Raw genomic sequence first — 18,779 nt, forward strand, 5'->3', positions numbered from 1 at the left:
AGGTGTCTCAGATTATTTCTACTTGACATACAAAGACATAGAGACACTCTATTGAGAGGGCAAAGACAAAGACAGTCCCAAAGACGCATCTCAGATTTCTTCAGTCTGAGTACCACTAGAGCAGAGGGGACACCACCATCACAGAGCTCGGTTCCCACCCATACACACACCAGCGGTACTCTCATTGACCGAGCTATAGAGTTGGGGAGATCGACACGACCGCGACTGAGGAGGGGAGCCACGCAGCACCGGCGGAGATTGCGGCAGAGGATCCACAGGATTCTAGCATGACACCCAGAGTGTCGACCACGATAGGCTCCATGCTATTGCTTTATTATACCATGGTGACACTTATCCCCATTTTATACATTTTTGGCATGATACCATTGCTCAGCCTACCGGCCACCCATAGGAGTCTGTAGCACTCCTATCTCAGTTCTTTGTTTGTAGTTTTCTTTGTTTGTACCCAGACTTGGTACTAGACTCATCATTGTAATCAGTTGGTCTCATAGGTCATTTTGGCCTTTTGTAGACGATAATATATCATTTCACTTCTCTCTCTCTCTCTCTCTCTCTCTCTCTCTCTCTCTCTCTCTCTCTCTCTCTCTCTCTCTCTCTCTCTCTCTCTCTCTCTCTCTCTCTCTCTCTCTCTCTCTCTCTCTCTCTCTCTCTCTCTCTCTCTCTGAGTCAGGACTCACGCGAGGCATGGCGGCTCTTTCAGGAGCACTCTCACCCCCTCGCCATAACTTCTACAGAGGACTCGGGCCAGTACGCATCATCTCTCTACACAGTTCCTGAGCAGCCCCCCCTTCCCAACCCTCCCGATCCATGCCCACACATATGTGCTTTTTTCACCGCGGAGATGGTGAGGAAGGCCATTGACAGGATGAGGACTGGGAGAGCATACGATCATGATGGTTTAGTGGCTGAGCATTTCACGCATGCCAGAGATCTACTAGCAGAGCTTCTAGCAGTGATGTTTAACCGTGCCATGTGTGAGGGCTTGCCTGATACTTGGAGCCTATCTACTATTGTACCTATCTTCAAGTCGCGAGACCCTATGGAGCCTCGGAATTATCGCACTATCATGATTGGACACACATTGGCACGGTTGTACGCATCTATTCTTGAGCAGCAGTTGAGTAGATGGGTAGAGAGGGAGGGGATACGCGCAGCCGGGCAGGCAGGGTTCAAGAGGGGTTTTTCTACTCTTGACCATATCTTGACACTCAGAGCCATGATTGAGGGTAGATCGCGTGGGAGACGGATCTATTGTAGCTTTGTGGATTTCCGCAAAGCATTTGACACAGTGCCTAGAGCTAGATTGATGCGCAGATTACAGCAGATGGGAGTACCCACAGAGCTCATTTGGGGGGTCATGGCATTATACAAGTCCGTAGTGGGGCAGGTACGCACCTCAGAGGGTCTATCCACACCGATTCACTCCACTATTGGGGTGAAGCAGGGCTGCCCGCTCTCTCCTACTCTATTTGGTATGTATGTGGATGAGGTTTCTGACTACATTGAGAGAGATGGTGATAGAGGTGCAAAGCTGGCAGGGACATGGATTCCATTATTGTTATATGCTGATGATATTGTGTTGATCTCCAACTCTCCGGAGGGGATGCAACGTCACTTGGATGCTTTGAATATGTTTGCTCAGGAAAGTGGTTTGTCCGTCAACCTTGGTAAAACCAAGTTCATGGTATTTAATACCACCCCACAGTGGATTAAGAGGTCAGCGCCAGCATTCACATACGGCCAGGAGACTGTGGAGTATACAGATGCGTACACATACCTCGGAGTGGTCTTTAGTGGGCCAGCATCTTCATTGAGGAGGGCAGCAGAGACTAGATTGACCAGAGCCCATGCAGCATTGGGTAGATTGGAAAGGATGTGTTCACAGGTTCAATTTCAAGAGCCTCGGACGAAGCTCTGGCTCTTTGACACTCTGGTGGCTTCTGCATTGCTTTATGGAGCTGAGATTTGGGGACCTTCGTTGGATCATCACGGGAGGACAGGCCGCAGTGATGGATGGGGGGGCATGGAGAAGCCTCTGGTCTCTATGATCTCGCGGCTCATTAGAGCCAAGGCCTTAGTACCATGTGATATTGTTCGAGTAGAGCTAGCTGCCCCCCCACTAGTGGTTGAGGCGCTAACCAGATCTGTCTCCCTTATACACCGCATGTGGGAACTTCCCAGAGACAAATATGCCTGCCTTGCACTTGAGTCCTCTCGACGGTTAGCCATGCAGGGAGATACAACATACTGGTATGGGGAGATGACATCATGGTTTCAGGCGCATGGGTTCAGCATAGACAGATTTCCTCCCTTCCAGTACTCACTGGATGCACCCTCTCTGACTCTTACACAGTCCGAGATCACCAGGCTCATCCGCCAGGACTTGACTCAGCTAGACATTAAGAGGACATGGATACAGCCAGCACAGGAGCTCGGCACGAAGATGGCTTTCTACAGAGAGCATCTCCTCCAGCTTACGGTTGATGGTTTTGTGACGAGGCCCAGATACATGGACACCCACTTGTCTCATGGGATACGATCTGCTATTGGCCAGATACGTACATCTTCACACCAGCTGCGGATAGAGACTGGGAGATACAGCAGAGTACTAGCAGAGGCCAGGACATGCCCCCTGTGTGACAACGAGCATGAGACAGAGTTGCACTATACATGCCACTGCCCCGTCTACTACGAGATACGAGGCCGCTTCCATTGCTTTTTCAGAGAGGGCTTTGGACCATTCTCCAGAGTCATGCAGTACGAGGATCAGAGATGCTTGGGTTTGTTTTTGCTCGAGCTATGCAGACACAGGGAGAGCCTGATGAGAGGAGAGGCTAGCCAGTCTTAGAGACAGATCATAGATTTCTTTAGAGCTGCCACTGGACACCCGGAGGAGTTACTACCACAGCAGAGCTCGTCGTCTCACACCAGAGGCACACTGATCGACCGAGCGACTGAGCTGGGGAGATCCAGACGCCCACCACTGCAGAGGACTACACAGCATCGGCGGAGGCTGCATCAGAGGATTCAGATCACTTTGGCTCGACATGCACGACGCCCGGTCAGACTACTGACCATGGAGGAGATTGATGAGATCCGCCAGCGACCGATGCTGGATCTCTTGTGATCTAGCTATCCCAGCTAGTTGCTTAGTTCACACCTAGTAGTTTAGGATTCCATAGTATTTTATTTTATTTTTATTGTGACATTTGTCATTTCATTTTTGTCATCTTGTTACTCTGACTCTGACTTTGTATCAGATCCACCACATTGTAACTTTCTGGTCTCATAGGTCACTTTGGCCTTTTGAAGACGTTAATATAACATTTCATTTTTTCATTTTCTCTCTCTCTCTCTCTCTCTCTCTCTCTCTCTCTCTCTCTCTCTCTCTCTCTCTACGACGTTAAAACTCTCTTCTTCTTCTTCTTCTTCTTCTCTCTCTCTGGCGAGAAAAGGAGCTGTATTCAGTGTACATAACAGACCTTTGGAGATGCTCAGTTGCCTATCACCCAAAAGAAGTACAAAAGTTGGCTAACAATGTGTAGGCTATGTAAACATCAAGGTGATCTGTACGATGGATGTAAAAGGCACCACTGTGGGGGTGCATAATGCCACGTTATGTGGGCATGTTCCCGACAAAGAAGAACTGACGATTTCGCCTATGTGTATAGAAAGACACAACAACACTACTCCACTGCCCTGGAGGAGCCGGCTGAAGAATCCCACCTACACCGATGAGTATGCAGTAGCTCCGTCCAAATGGCTGTCAAAACGATGGACGTAGGGGACGACCGAGAGCTCAGAATGTGGGCACATCAAGCTTTTCACATGGTCCATAGCGTGATTCTGCATATGATGGTGAAAACTCTATTTTGCTGGCACAAATCCAACTCGTGACCTGAGCACATCAAGGTTTTCACACGGTCCATAGCGTGATTCTGCATTTGATGGTGAAAACTCTATTTTGCTGGCACAAATCTACTACGTGCATCTGAAATCATCTGTATAGACTACTCTCTCTCTCTCTCTCTCTTTCTCTCTCTCTCTCTCTCTCTCTCTCTCTCTCTCTCTCTCTCTCTCTCTCTCTCTCTCTCTCTCTCTCTCTCTCTTCTTTGATCTGTCTCATAGGCCGATTTCGGCTTCTAGTAGACGTTAAAAATCTAGCAGCATCAACCAAAGAGGAGCAGGATAATGCTATGTGCTCTCTCTCTCTCTCTCTCTCTCTCTCTCTCTCTCTCTCTCTCTCTCCTGGGTCTCTCACTGTTTTTAGGGTTTTGTCACTTCTTCTTTGTTGTTTTTAGGGTTTTGAAATTGTTTTTTGCCTGTTTTTTAGGGTTTTTTCACTGTCCTTTAGGGTTTCATCACCATTTCTTGCTGTTTTTTAGGGTTTCAAATCTGTGGTTTACTGTTTTTTAAGGTTTCACAAGTATTTCTTGCTGTTTTTTAGGGTTTCTTGTATTTTTTTGTTGTTTTTAGAGTCTCTCTCTCTCTCTCTCTCTCTCTCTCTCTCATATATGGGAAGCATCGGAGAAGTGCCAACGGCTTCCCCCACGTGTAATGAGACACATCCATTGCCAAGCCTCTTTCATGCGGACAGGGAAGAGGATGTCGGCGATAGAGAAGCAAATGAGAGAATGGAGAAACGAAGTGGAAGAGTGGAGGAAGAAGAGGAGAACTATTCTTCAAAGATGGACCGAAGAAAGAGATATGCGTAGGAGGATCGCTTCGCTCGAGGAGAAAGTGATCATCCAAGATTCCATCATTCAAAATCTACAAGCAAAAAGTGGGAGGCTTGAAGAAGGCGAAATTCAATCATCCATGATGGAAGAATTGAATACCATGAAAGAAGAAATTCAGGTTATCAAGGAAGATGAGGAGAAGAAGTCATCGGCTACGGTCATCTACGCAACACAAAAGAAAGTAAAGGAGGCCGAAAAATGAATTGAGGTTGCTAAGAAAGGGAAAGGTAAGGAAGAGCTCTCATACTACGCTTCCCCTCCTTGGAAGAGAAGAAGGAATTCTTGACAAAGAGGCCTACTGTCAAGAAGACAGGTAGTTTCCTCGGTGATGATCTCACTCTCTCACAGCTTGTGCTTATGACAGAGGTAATGCCAGAGATTACGGCGGTAAGGGAGAAGGGAAAGATGGCCTTTTACAAAGATGGTCGGGTGGTGATTGTAGAGCGGCGCTCTACATGACGGTGTGAGACCTCTGGGACCACATTGAAGATGGCTACTTGGAATTGTAATGGATCTATGAGGTTGGATGTTGGTGCCTTTGAGGACAATTTCAAAGACAGGGACATTGTTTTCTTCTTAGAGACTCATCAGGCCCCTGGACAGCTTATGCCACATGTGGTGGGATACAGATGGCAGACAGAAAGTCACGAGATTTGAGCATGGGAGTAGAGGTTCAGGAGGAGTAGCAGTGCTATTTAGGGAGGAGTTACAGCCACTACTACATATTGTACAGAGAGATGATCATGCTAGATACATGTGGGTGAGGCTAAGAGCTAACACAAGCCAATTTCTATACATTGCCATATGTTACTTCCCCCCAATACGTTAGTATATGCTGCATTGAGAGGACAGTCGCCTTTCTCTATACTAGATGATGATATATGGGAGTTTTCTAGGGATGGTGATATCATCCTCCTAGATGACTTCAATGCCCGAACGGGCAACTCTCAGACAATCTTCTACGACACTTCAGATGAGATGCTTAGAGAGTTCGATAAGAGTGAGTTGGGGCTTGACAGATGCTCACATGACAGAGAGCAGACGAGTATGGGAGATACCTCATTGAGATGACGACTACACATGGGTTAGCCATACTTAATGGCTTACAACAATTCCTGGAGCAGCCGGTTTCACATGCTTTCCGCACAAACACGGGGCCAGTACAGTGGACTATGTTAAGGCACAGCCGAGCTTTATTCCTTGTATTCAGGATTTCATAGTGGGAGCCAAACCAGTGGGCGTGGCAGTGGATCGTGCTCTTTTGTTTATTTCATTTCAGTTTAATACAGCCCACACATCAGGAGGCAGGTCACATACCCGTTATACATTTACACCAAAGAATGACTCGGTTTATACAGAGGAGATCTATAGCCGTCTATGCACAGCTGGTCCTGGCCTCTTAGTGGAGGAGTGCACCACTTTACTGACTGAGACATTGCATGGTACAGCATCAGAGGCATACCCACACACTCAGCCGGGTCGGAGGCCACATTATGGGATCATGCCCCACAATAGTTGGTATGATGAGGAGTGCAAAGAGATGAGAGCCCAGCTTCAAAGGGATCTTCTTTTAGGATTCATCACTTACAGACAATCTCGGATTGCTTCCCGGCGCCTTGTGTGACAGAAGGAACGAGCTTACTTGGCCCAGATGGAGCGAGACTTGTTCTTGAGTCGAGACTCAGGAGAGGCATGGCGATTCTTTCATGAGCACTCCCCTCCCCCAATGATTACTTCTCTTGATGTGTGGGGCCAGTATGCGTCATCACTATATATGGTTCTTGGACAGGACCCCCTTCCAGATCCTACAAAGCCATGTCTACCTACTAGCACCTTTACCACTGAGATGGTAAAGAGAGCCATTGACAGGATGAGGACCAATAGGGCATATGATCATGATGGTCTAGTAGCAAAGCAATTTATACATGCTAGAGATATGCTAGTAGAGGTTCTTGCAGTGTTGTTCAATCGTGCCATGTGTGAGGGGTTACCTAAGACTTGGAGGTTGTCTACTATTGTGCCTATCTTCAAAGCAGACAAAGCCTCGGAATTACCGCACTATTATGGTTGGGCACACATTGGCATAGTTGTATGCATCCATTCTTGAGCAGCAGTTGAGTAATTGGGCAGAGGGTGAGGGTGTACGAGCAAAGGGCCAGGCCAGTTTCAAGAGGAGTTTCTCCATTCTTGGTCATTATCTGACACTCAGAGCCATCATTGAGGAGGACAAGTCACATGGAAGACGGATTTATTGTAGCTTCGTGGATTTCCGTTGACATAGTATCGAGAGCTCGATTGATGCGCAGACTGCAGGAGATGGGGGTGCCCATAGTGTTGATTTGGGGGATTATGGCTCTATACAGATCAGTGATGGGGCATGTACGCACTCCGGAGGGGATATCTGATTTAGTTCACTCCACCATTGGGGTGAAACAGGGTTGCCCATCGTCTCCTACTCTATTTTGTATACATGTTGATGAGGTGTCTGATTAAATTGACAGAGAGGGTGATAGAGGTGCCCAGCTGGCAGGGACGTGGATCCCATTGTTGTTATATGCTGATGATATCGTGTTGATCTCTGACTCACCAGAGGGTATGCAGCGACGGTTCGATGCATTACACAGTTTTGCAGAGGATAGTGGATTGTCTGTAAACCTTGGTAAAACCAGGTTATGGTGTTTAACACCACACCACAGTGGATCAGGAGATCAGCACCGACTTTCACATATGGTTAGGAGATTGTAGAGTATACAGATGCATACACTTACCTTGGGGTTGTCTTCACTGAGCCGAGGTTTTCTTTGGGGGGAGCAGTAGAGACTAAACTAACTAGAGCTTTTACGGCCTTGGGAGGCTTGGAGAGGACGTGTTCGCAGGTTCGGTTCCAAGAACCTCGGACAAAGTTATGGCTCTTTGATACTTTAGCGTCGGCTATGTTGTATGGGGTGCAGATATGGAGACCTTCTGTAGGCCAGGATGGTTGGAGACGTACAGAGCCAAGCCCTCCGTACCCAGCTATCTTTCGAGCAGAGCTAGCTCCCTCCTATGGAGATTGAGGCGCTTAACAGATTAGTCTCCTTTGTGCACAACTTGCGGGATACTACTAGAGACAGATATGCTAGACTGGCCCTTGAGTCTTCCAGACAGTTAGCTCCTCAGGGGGACATTTCATGCTGGTACGCACAGATGACATCATGGTTTCAAATACATGGCTTCACCATGGACAAGCTGCCCCCTTTCCAGTACTCTCTTCAGACTTCAGGCACCCTTGATATCTCTTACATGGGTGGAGATTACTAGACTCGTTCGTCAGGACCTAATCCAGCTGGCTACTAGGAGGACACGGTAGAGCCGCCACAGGAGTTGGGCACGAAGATGGCTTTCTATAGACAGCATCTTCTCCACCTCACAGGAGATGGGTTTGTGATTCGACCCAACTACATGAACACACATATGTCTCATGGTTTGCGGTGCGCCATTGGTTAGATACGCACATCCTCACATCAGCTGGAGATTGAGACTAGTAGATTCAAAGGGATACCAGCAGACAGCAGGATATGCCAGCTAGAGCCACAGACAGAGCTACATTACATATGTCATTGCACAGTGTACTATGAGATACGAGGCCGTTTCCACTTCTTATTGAGAGAGGGATTCAGTCCTTTCTCTAGGGTCATGAGTTATGAGGATCGGAGATGTCTTGGGCTATATCTACTTGAGTTACACAGATATAGGAGAGAGAGAGAGAGAGAGAGAGTCCCAGAGCCAGATTACAGATTTCTTTTCACTAGATATGGGACAGCCAGAGAAATCTACAGGTAAGATCTCTAATAGCGGGACATCTGTTGAGCCTTCTCAATAGCCAAAATCCTTTGCAAACTCAGAAGACTCGCTCTCTTGCTCCCCCTCAATGGTACCAATTGTACTAGGCACCTTCGAATCTCCAAGAGATCCAAAGTCTGTTGAACTAGCCTAGGGCAAATCAAGCTACTCTTGAACTGTTGATCATCATGCTCTATCCCTCTTTCCAGCTTCTCTAGGACCTCCTCTGAATCCTAATCTGGCCACCTCTCCTTCGAAGGTATCTCTACGGGCTACTCTACCTTGACCAACCTCTGTCGCGCTACTCGTCAAACAAGGATAGGTTGTGCATGTACCTATCTGTGTCTGTGTGTTTGACCCTTGTAACCTTTATCATGCTATCGCCCAAGACTCTGCTCTTGTGCAGAACTCTATTGGGTCTGCTTTGGCCATGAGGATTGTCTCCTCCTGCAACCAACCTGTCTCTGGTCTCGCCCTCTAGGGAAATCCCTCACTAGATACCCCATCTCATGGCATGTAAGGCATGGCTTGGTCGCCACGTAACCAAAATCCTCTGGAAGCGTATCACCCCTTTAGTCTCAAAAGTAATGGTACCTAAAAAGATTTGTGAAAGGGGTGGAAGTCACCTTTATAGATGGCACACATATTTGGATGTGCTGAACACATGCAGTATGCCAAAGATAGAACCCATCTGCCTCAACATGTCTGGCAACCAAAACTGTGCAAGCCGCTTTGGAAAAGCTATTTTTACAAGATACTTCGGAATCTGACATCTATCCTCAAAGGAAGCTAATGCGAAGTCCTTGTACCATGGATGCAAAAAAACCTATCAATCCCTAAAGCCGAGAGGACTGCGGCTGATGACCCTAGAGGCAAGCCCCTGTCATGAGAAAATAGCAATGAAAGTACCTCTGCCGAGTAACATGACGTCCTCCACTTTGCCTTCATCCGACCGACTATAGTGCATGTAAGCCGCTCTTAAACGTTGGCACGAGCATAGGAACATCCGACCAAGCGGCCGACATCCCCTCTTTGAGAGAGAACCTCAATAGGTCATGAATTTTGTGCCATAATACATGAGAGGTTCAAATGAGATGGAGCCCAACCAGAAAATACTAAGCCTTCGTGACCTCACCTTCAAACCCATATAAGGATAGGACGGTGGGTGGGTGACATTTGGATGCATTGCATGTAATTGCACGGGATAGTGGATTGTCTGTGAACCTTGGTAAGGCCAAGGTAATGATGTTTAACACCATGGCGTAGTGGGTAAGGAGGTCCTTGGGGCGGTTTTCAATGGTCTAGTATTTTCCCTCAGGCGTGCAGCAGATACGCGATTGACTAGAGCCTATGCAGCATTGGGGAGACTTGAGAGGATATGTTCGTAGGTTCAGTTCCACGAACCTTCGACAAAGCTTTCGCTCTTTGACACTTTAGTCACCTCGGCCATGATGTATGGAGTGGAGATATGGGGCCCCTCAGTTGATCATCATAGGAGAGCTGGCAGTATTGATGGATGGAGATGTATGGAGAAGCCCTTGGTGTCTATGATTTCTCAGAGGATTAGGGCCAAGGCCTCAGTACCACATGACATTGTTAGGGCGGAGCTTGCTGCTCCTCCATTGGTAGTGGAGGCGCTCACTCAATCAGTTTCATCTATTCATAGCACCTAAGCTCTCCCTAGAGACAAATATGTTCGATTAGCACTAGTCTTCGCGACAGCTGGCATTGCACGGAGATAGATCATGTTGGTATGCAGAGATGGCATCTTGGTTTCAGTTACATGGATTTAGTATGGATCGGCTACCCCCATTTCAATACTCTCTAGATGCACCGTCCATCTCCCTCGCTAGGGCAGAGATTACCAGGCTCATCAGACAGGACTTGATTCACTTGGATATGAAGAGGAAATGGATATAGCCTACACATGAGTTAGGTACGAAGATGACATTCTATAGAGAGCATCTTCTCCAGCTCACGGAGGATGGTTTTGTGATCAGACCAGGATACATGGATACTCGTCTATCCCACGGGATACGATGTGCTATTGGTCAGATACGCACATCCTCACATCAGCTAGAGATCAAGACATGTAGATTTAGAGGAATACCCGTTGAGTCCAGGATTTGTCAGGTGTGTAAGTGAGCCCCTGACAGAGCTACATTACATATGTCACTGCCCAGTATACTATGAGATACGAGACCGCTTTCACTGTCTATTCAGAGAGGGTTTTGGGCCACTTTCTAGAGTCATGAGATACCAGGATCAAAGATGCCTCGGATTATACTTACTTGAGATTCGCAAACGCAGAGAGGATCTCTTGAAGAGGGGCACAATGAGAGAGATCCAGCAACAGTGCGGCGGAAGAAGAGGGCATCTTTGGCTCGACTAGAGCAATATCTATATCAGTTGTTCTTGAGTCAGAACTCACGTGAGGCATGGAGGCTCTTTCAGGAGCCCCCCCCCCCCCCCCCCCCCCCCCCCCCCCCCCCCCGCCATCACTGCTACAGAGGACTGGGGCCAGTACGCATCATCTCTGTACACAATTCGTGAGCAGCCCCCCCTTCCCGACCCCCCCCCGATCCATGCCCACACACATGTGCTTTTTTCACCGCGGAGATGGTGAGGAAGGCCATTGACAGGACGTGGACTGGGAGAGCTTACGATCATGATGGTTTAGTGGCTGAGCATTTCACACATGCCAGAGATCTACTAGCACAGCTTCTAGCAGTGATGTTTAACCGTGCCATGTTTGAGGGCTTGCATGATACTTGGTGCCTATCTACTACTGTACCTATCTTCAAGTCGGGAGACCCTATCGAGCCTAGGAATTATCGCACTATCATGATTGGACACACATTGGCACGGTTGTACGCATCCATTCTTGAGCAGCAGCAGCTGAGTAGATGGGCAGAGAGGGTGGGGACACGCGCAGCCGGGCAGGTAGGGTTCAGGAGGGGTTTTTCTACTCTTGACCATATCTTGACACTCACAGCCATCATTGAGGAGGGTAGATCGCGTGGGAAACGGATCTATTGTAGCTTTGTGGATTTCCGCAAAGCTTTTGACACAGTGCCTAGACCTAGATTGATGCACAGATTACAACAGATGGAGGTACCCACAGAGCTCATTTGGGGGGTCATGGCATTATACAGGTCAGTAGTGGGGCAGGTACGCACCTCAGAGGATCTATCCACCCCGATTCACTCCACTATTAGGGTGAAGCAAGGCTGCCCACTCTCTCCTACTCTCTGGTATGTATGTGGATGAGGTTTCTGACTACATTGAGAGAGATGGTGATAGAGGTGCACAGATAGCAGGGACATGGATTCCATTATTGTTATATGCTGATGATATTGTGTTGATCTCCGACTCTCAGGAGGGGATGCAACGTCACTTGGATGCTTTGAATAGGTTTTCTCAGGAAAGTGGTTTGTCCGTCAACCTTGGTAAAACCAAGGTCATGGTATTTAATACCACCCCACAGTCGATCAGGAGGTCAGCACCAGCATTCACATACGGCCAGGCGACTGTGGAGTATACAGATGCGTACACTTACCTCGGAGTGGTTTTCAGTGCGCCAGCATTTTCATTGACTAGGGCAGCAGAGACTAGACTGACCAGAGCCCATGCAACATTAGGTAGATTGGAAAGGATGTGTTCACAGGTTCAGTTTCAGGAGCCTAGGACGAAGCTCTGGCTCTTTGACACTCTGGTGGCTTCTGCATTACATTATGGAGCTGAGATCTGGGGACCTTCATTAGATCATCACAGGAGGACAGGCCGCAGTAATGGATGGGGCGACATGGAGAAGCCTTTGGTCTCTATGATCTCGCATCTCATTAGAGCCAAGGCCTCAGTACCACGTGCTATTGTTCGAGCAGAGCTAGCTGCCCCCACACTAGTGGTTGAGGTGCTCACCAGATCGGTCTCCTTCATACACCGCATGTGGGAACCTCCCAGAGACAAATATGCTCGCCTTGCACTTGAGTCCTCTCGACAGTTAGCCATGCAGGGAGATACAGCATGCTGGTATGGGGAGATGACATCATGGTTTCAGGCGCATGGGTTCAACATAGATAGATTGCCTCCCTTCCAGTACTCACTGGATGCACCCTCTCTGACTCTTACACAGTCCGAGATCACCAAGCTCATCCGCCAGGACTTGACTCAGCTAGACACCAGGAGGACATGGATACAGCCAGCACAGGAGCTGGGCACGAAGATGGCTTTCTAAAGAGAGCATCTCCCCAAGCTTACGGTTAATGGCTTTGTGACGAGGCCGAGCTACATGGACACCCACTTGTCTCATGGGATACGATGCGCTATCGGCCAGATACATACATCTTCACACCAGTTGCGGATCGAGACTGGGAGATACAGCGTAGTACCAGCAGAGGCCAGGACATGCCCCCTGTGTGACATCGAGCCTGAGACAGAGTTGCACTACACATGCCACTGCCCCGTCTACTACGAGATACGAGGCCGCTTCCATTGCTTGTTCAGAGAGGGCTTTGGACCATTCTCCAGAGTCATGCAGTACGAGGATCAGAGATGCTTGGGTTTGTTTTTGCTCGAACTACGCAAACACAGAGAGAGCCTGATGAGAGGAGAGGCTAGCCAGTCCCAGAGACAGATCACAGATTTCTTTACAGCTGCCACTGGACACCCGGAGGAGTTACTACCACAGCAGAGCTCGTCGTCTCACACTAGAGGCACACAAATCGACCGAGCGACTAAGCTTGGAAGATCCAGACGCCCACGACTGCGGAGGACTACACAGCATCGACGAAGGCTGCATCAGAGGATTCGGATCACTTTGGCTCGACATGCACGACGCCCGGTCAGACTACTGACCATGGAGGAGATTGATGAGATCCGCCAGCGACCGATGCTGGATCTCTTGTGATCTAGCTATCCCAGCTAACTGCTGTTCACACCTAGTAGCTGCTTTCTGGATTTCCGCAAAACATTTGACACAGTGCCTAGAGCTAGATTGATGCGCAGATTACGGCAAATGGGAGTACCCACAGAGCTCATTTGGGGGGTCATGGCATTATACACGTCAGTAGTGGGGCAGGTACGCACCTCAGAGGGTCTATCCACACCGATTCACTCCACTATTGGGGTGAAGCAGGGCTGCCCGCTCTCTCCTACTCTATTTGGTATGTATGTGGATGAGGTTTCTGACTACATTGAGAGAGATGGTGATAGAGGTGCACAGCTAGCAGGGACATGGATTCCATTATTGTTATATGCTGATAATATTGTGTTGATCTCCGACTCTCCGGAGGGGATGCAACGTCACTTGGATGCTTTGAATAGGTTTGCTCAGGAAAGTGGTTTGTCCATCAACCTTGGTAAAACCAAGGTCATAGTATTTAATACCACCCCACAGTGGATCAGGAGGTCAGCGCTAGCATTCACATACGGCCAGGAGACTGGAATATACAGTGGCATACACTTACCTCGGAGTGGTTTTTCGTGGGCCAACATTTTCATTGAGGAGGGCAACAGACACTAGACTGACCAGAGCCCATGCAGCATTGGGTAGATTGGAAAGGATGTGTTCACAGGTTCAGTTTCAGGAGCCTCCCTCGAAGTTCTAGCTCTTTGACACTCTGGTGGCTTCTGCATTGCTTTATGGAGTTGACATTTGGGGACCTTCATTAGATCATCACGGGAGGAGAGGCCGCAGTGATGGATGGGGAGACATGGAGAAGCCTTTGGTCTCTATGATCTCGCGGCTCATTAGAGCCAAGGCCTCAGTACCATGTGATATTGTTCGAGCAGAGCTAGCTGCCCCACCACTAGTGGTTGAGGCGCTAACCGGATCGGTCTCCTTCATACACCGCATGTGGGAACTTCCCAGAGACAAATATGCCCGCCATGCACTTGAGTCCTCACGACAATTAGCTATGCAAGGAGATACAGCATGCTGGTATGGGGAGATGACATCATGGTTTCAGGCGCATGGGTTTAGCATAGACAGATTTCCTCCCTTCTAGTACTCACTGGATGCACCGTCTCAGACTCTTACACAGTCCGAGATCACTAGGCTCATCCGCCAGGACTTGACTCAGCTAGACACCAGGAGGACATGGATACACCCAGCACAGGAGCTGGGCAGGAAGATGGCTTTCTATAGAGAGCATCTCCTTCAGCTTACGGTTGATGGTTTTGTGACGAGGCCCAGATACATGGACACCCACTTGTCTCATGGGATACGATGCGCTATCGGCCAGATACGTACATCTTCACACCAGCTGCGGATCGAGACTGGGAGATACATCGGAGTACCAGCAGAGGCTAGGACGTGCCCTCTGTGTGACATCGAGCCTGAGACCGAGTTGCACTACACATGGCACTCCCCGTCTACTACGAGATACAAGGCCGCTTCCATTGCTTGTTCAGAGAGGGCTTTGGACCATTCTCCAGAGTCATGCAGTACGAGGATCAGAGATGCTTGGGTTTGTTTTTGCTCGAGCTACGCAGACACAGAGAGAGCCTGATGAGAGGAGAGGCTAGCCAGTCCCAGAGACAGATCACAGATTTCTTTAGAGCTGCCACTGGACACCCGGAGGAGTTACTACCACAGCAGAGCTCGTCCTCTCACACCAGAGGCGCACTAATCAACCGAGCAACTGAGCTGGGAAGATCCAGACGCCCACGACTGCGGAGGACTACACAGCATCGGCGGAGGCTGCATCAGAGGATTCGGATCACTTTGGCTCGACATGCACGACGCCCGGTCAGACTACTGACCATGGAGGAGATTGATGAGATCCGCCAGCGACCGATGCTGGATCTCTTGTGATCTAGCTATCCCAACTAGCTGCTTAGTTCACACCTAGTAGTTTAGGATTCCATAGTATTTTATTGTGACATTTGTCATTTCATTTTTGTCAAACTCTGACTTTGTATCAGATCCACCACATTGTAACTTTCTGGTCTCATAGGTCACTTTGGCCGTTTGAAGACGTTAATATAACATTTCATTTCATTTCTCTCTCTCTCTCTCCATGATGATGTTGGAAACAGGCAACAGGCCATTAGAAATGAAAGCATTGCAGAGAATGTACAAATACATTATGAAAGTGAAGAAGATGTCTCCTAATAGAATACCACAAGTGGCATGGGGAGTCGGTTGTGCACCACAAAAAACCAACAAGAGCAAAATCCTCTCCTCAAGTCTGGTACAAGACATCAAGAGATGGTTTGCAAGATGGAATGTGGAAGCATATGTAGACATGCCTATCGAAGAAGGAAAAGAAGGAGATTATATGCTGAATTTTGAGCTGACAGCGCTAGACAGTCTCCACAACAAATGGAAGACGGCTACACACAGATCTAAATTTGAATACTACTCCAAACATGTACACACAGTATTGGGAGGCATACAAAATGTCAGAAACACAAGTTCACATAAGAACTCCTATGTGTCACCGGGAAGAAGAGCCATCACTATGATGCGTATGAGAGCTCACAGGCTGAAAGTAGAGACAGAAGGATGGCTGAAAATTGATGCAAGCCAAAGAGAATGCACCCAATGCAGTTTACAAAAGATTGAGGATGAGACACATCTGACTCTAGAATGCCCCGCATACACCGACATACGCGCTGATTTTCAGCAGCTTACAAGGGGATGCAATACTCTTGAGGAATTGCTCTCTAAAACCGACCCATCTCCTACAGCTCTAGGCATATACCTAACCGGTATTCTAGAACATCACACACTACTCATGGAAAAGGCAAAGGGTACTACACACCACACACCCCCGCAAGGGGAGTTTGCTTAGAGTTTTCGAGGGTCCCATGGGTCATTTTGGCCCCCCGAGGAGGTAAATATCAAATCAAATCTCTCTCTCTCTCTCTCTCTCTCTCTCTCTCTCTCTCTCTCTCTCTCTCTCTCTCTCTCTCTCTCTCTCTCTCTGTGTGTGTGTGTGTGTGTGTGTGTGTGTGTGTGACGCTTTAGTCACTTTGACCATGCTGAGTGGAGAAATGGGGCCCCTCAATTGATCATCATAGCAGAGTTGGCAGTACTGATGGATGGAGATGTATAGAGAAGCCCTTGGTGTCTATGATTTCTCGGATGATTAGGGCCAAGGCCTCAGTACCACATGACATTGTTAGGGCGGAGCTCGCTGCTCCTCCATTGGTAGTGGAGGCACTCACTCGATCAATTTCATTTATGCATAGCACTTGGGCTCTCCCTAGAGACAGATATGCTCGATAAGCACTAGAGTCTTCGCGATAGCTGGCATTGCAGGGAGATAGATCATGTTGGTATGCAGAGACGTCATCTTTGTTTCAGTTACATGGCTTTAGTATGGACCGCGGCTACCCCCATTTCAGTACTCTCTGGATGCACCGTCCATCCCCCTCACAAGGGCAGAGATTACCAGGCTCATCAGACAGGACTTGATTCAATTGGATACGAAGAGGACATGGATACAACCTACACATGAGCTAGGTATGAAGATGACTTTCTATAGAGAGCATCTTCTCCAACTCACGGAGGATGGTTTTGTGATTAGACCAGGATACATGGATACTTATCTATCCCACAGGATATGATGTGCTATTGGTCAGATACGCACATCCTCACATCAGCTAGAGATCGAGACTGGTAGATTAAGTCCAGGATTTGTCAGGTGTGTCAAATAGAGCCAGAGACAGAGCTACATTACATATGTCACTGCCCAGTATACTATGAGATACGAAGCCGCTTTCACTGTCTATTCAGAGAGGGTTTTGGGCCACTTTCTAGAGTCATGAGATACTAGGATCAGAGATGCCTCGGATTATACTTACTGGAGATTCGCAAACACAGAGAGGACCTCTTGAAGAGGGGCACAATGAGAGAGATCCAGCGACAGCGGAAGATTACAGATTTCTTTCATTCACAGACAGAGGAGTTCGAGCAGCAAGCACAACATAACAACACCACAGGCACCAGAGGCATACTGCTTGATCGGGCGATAGAGTTGGGGTGGTCCCGTCGCCCACGGATGAGAGGGCCCTCTCGATATCGACACAGATTGCGACAAAGGATCCATACCATATTGGCGCGGCATAGGAGCCGTCCCAGATTCTGATGTAAATGTATATGATGCCTCGACCGTCAAAGAGCTCCATTGTATCAGCTCATCCTTTGTATTCCCCTTGTATCAGCTTTCACCCCACCCCTACCCACTATTTTCTTTTCAGTTCTTTGTACTTTTTGTAACCAAACATGGTATTAGATTCACAACATGTAACCTTTTGGTCTCATAGGTCATTTTGGCCTTTTGAAGACGTTAATATTACATTTTTTATTTTTTATTCTCTCTCTCTCTCTCCAAAAAAAAAAAACCCAACGCATGTTTATTTTCAGCACTTCTGTCCTTTTTCTGGATTACCCAGAGGACACACACATGCACATCGTTATGTCTTATAGGCCGATTTCGGCCTGTAGAAGAAGTTGATAAAGCTTTATTCTTTCTCTTGCACATGCGTGCGCACACCACATGGATCTAATAGAAATAAACAAAGCTTACATATTGGGCTTTGTACAGGATATGCATCTTAAATGCATGCACAACATAAAGAACCTTGAAGAAGAGCCTTTTTTATTTACAATAACACCAAATGGGTTGATACATACAGATTCTACAACTGGAGAAATGCTGTAGATGTTTTCAAGGTTTTCAACTGCCACATACTCTCCTTGCGAGAGTTTAAATATATTCTTCTTTCTATCAATTAATTTTAGAGCCCCGTCTTTTTGCCATTCGCCAATATCACCTGTAGACAAAATAAATGAATCAACCATCATAATTATCATTATCAAACCCTACAACCCTGTCTCTCAATACAACAAGTACCTGTGTGAAACCAACCATCTGCAACAACTTCCTTGGTCAAATCCTCCCGCTTATGGTAGCTGATAAAAACACTTTTTCCTCTAATGCAGACTTCTCCGCGAGCAGGTTCAGCCAGTGCGTCATAACCCAATTCCGGAACAGATTCAAGGCATACTTCGATGTTTGGTAGTGGAACTCCCACAGTGCCCATCATTGACATGACATCTGGGACAGAAACAAAGCTTGCAGCACAAGTTTCTGTTAAACCTGTGCAGCTCAAACAAAAGTGAGTTAACTCTTAACTTGCATTTCAAAAACTTAGGTTCTACTTTATCGAAAAATTTATGCACAA

The 18,779-nt window shown here is 47.8% G+C and overlaps 1 protein-coding gene across 1 annotated transcript in view; it reads right to left on the reverse strand.

Moving 5' to 3' along the window:
- Nucleotides 1-18,779, reverse strand: part of LOC147438320 (long chain acyl-CoA synthetase 4-like) — a 181,671-nt gene that overhangs the window by 16,599 nt on the left and 146,293 nt on the right. The window contains exons 15-16 of the mRNA XM_086487603.1: nucleotides 18,449-18,694; nucleotides 18,229-18,368 (exon numbers count right to left, since the gene is read on the reverse strand). Coding sequence (XP_086343729.1) covers nucleotides 18,229-18,368; nucleotides 18,449-18,694 — 386 coding nt within the window. The remainder of the gene's footprint in view (nucleotides 1-18,228; nucleotides 18,369-18,448; nucleotides 18,695-18,779) is intronic.

The sequence above is a fragment of the Adiantum capillus-veneris genome, chromosome 17, assembly GCF_014529385.1.
Source record: "Adiantum capillus-veneris isolate H3 chromosome 17, ASM1452938v2, whole genome shotgun sequence".
In the NCBI taxonomy this organism is placed as follows: domain Eukaryota; kingdom Viridiplantae; phylum Streptophyta; class Polypodiopsida; order Polypodiales; family Pteridaceae; genus Adiantum; species Adiantum capillus-veneris.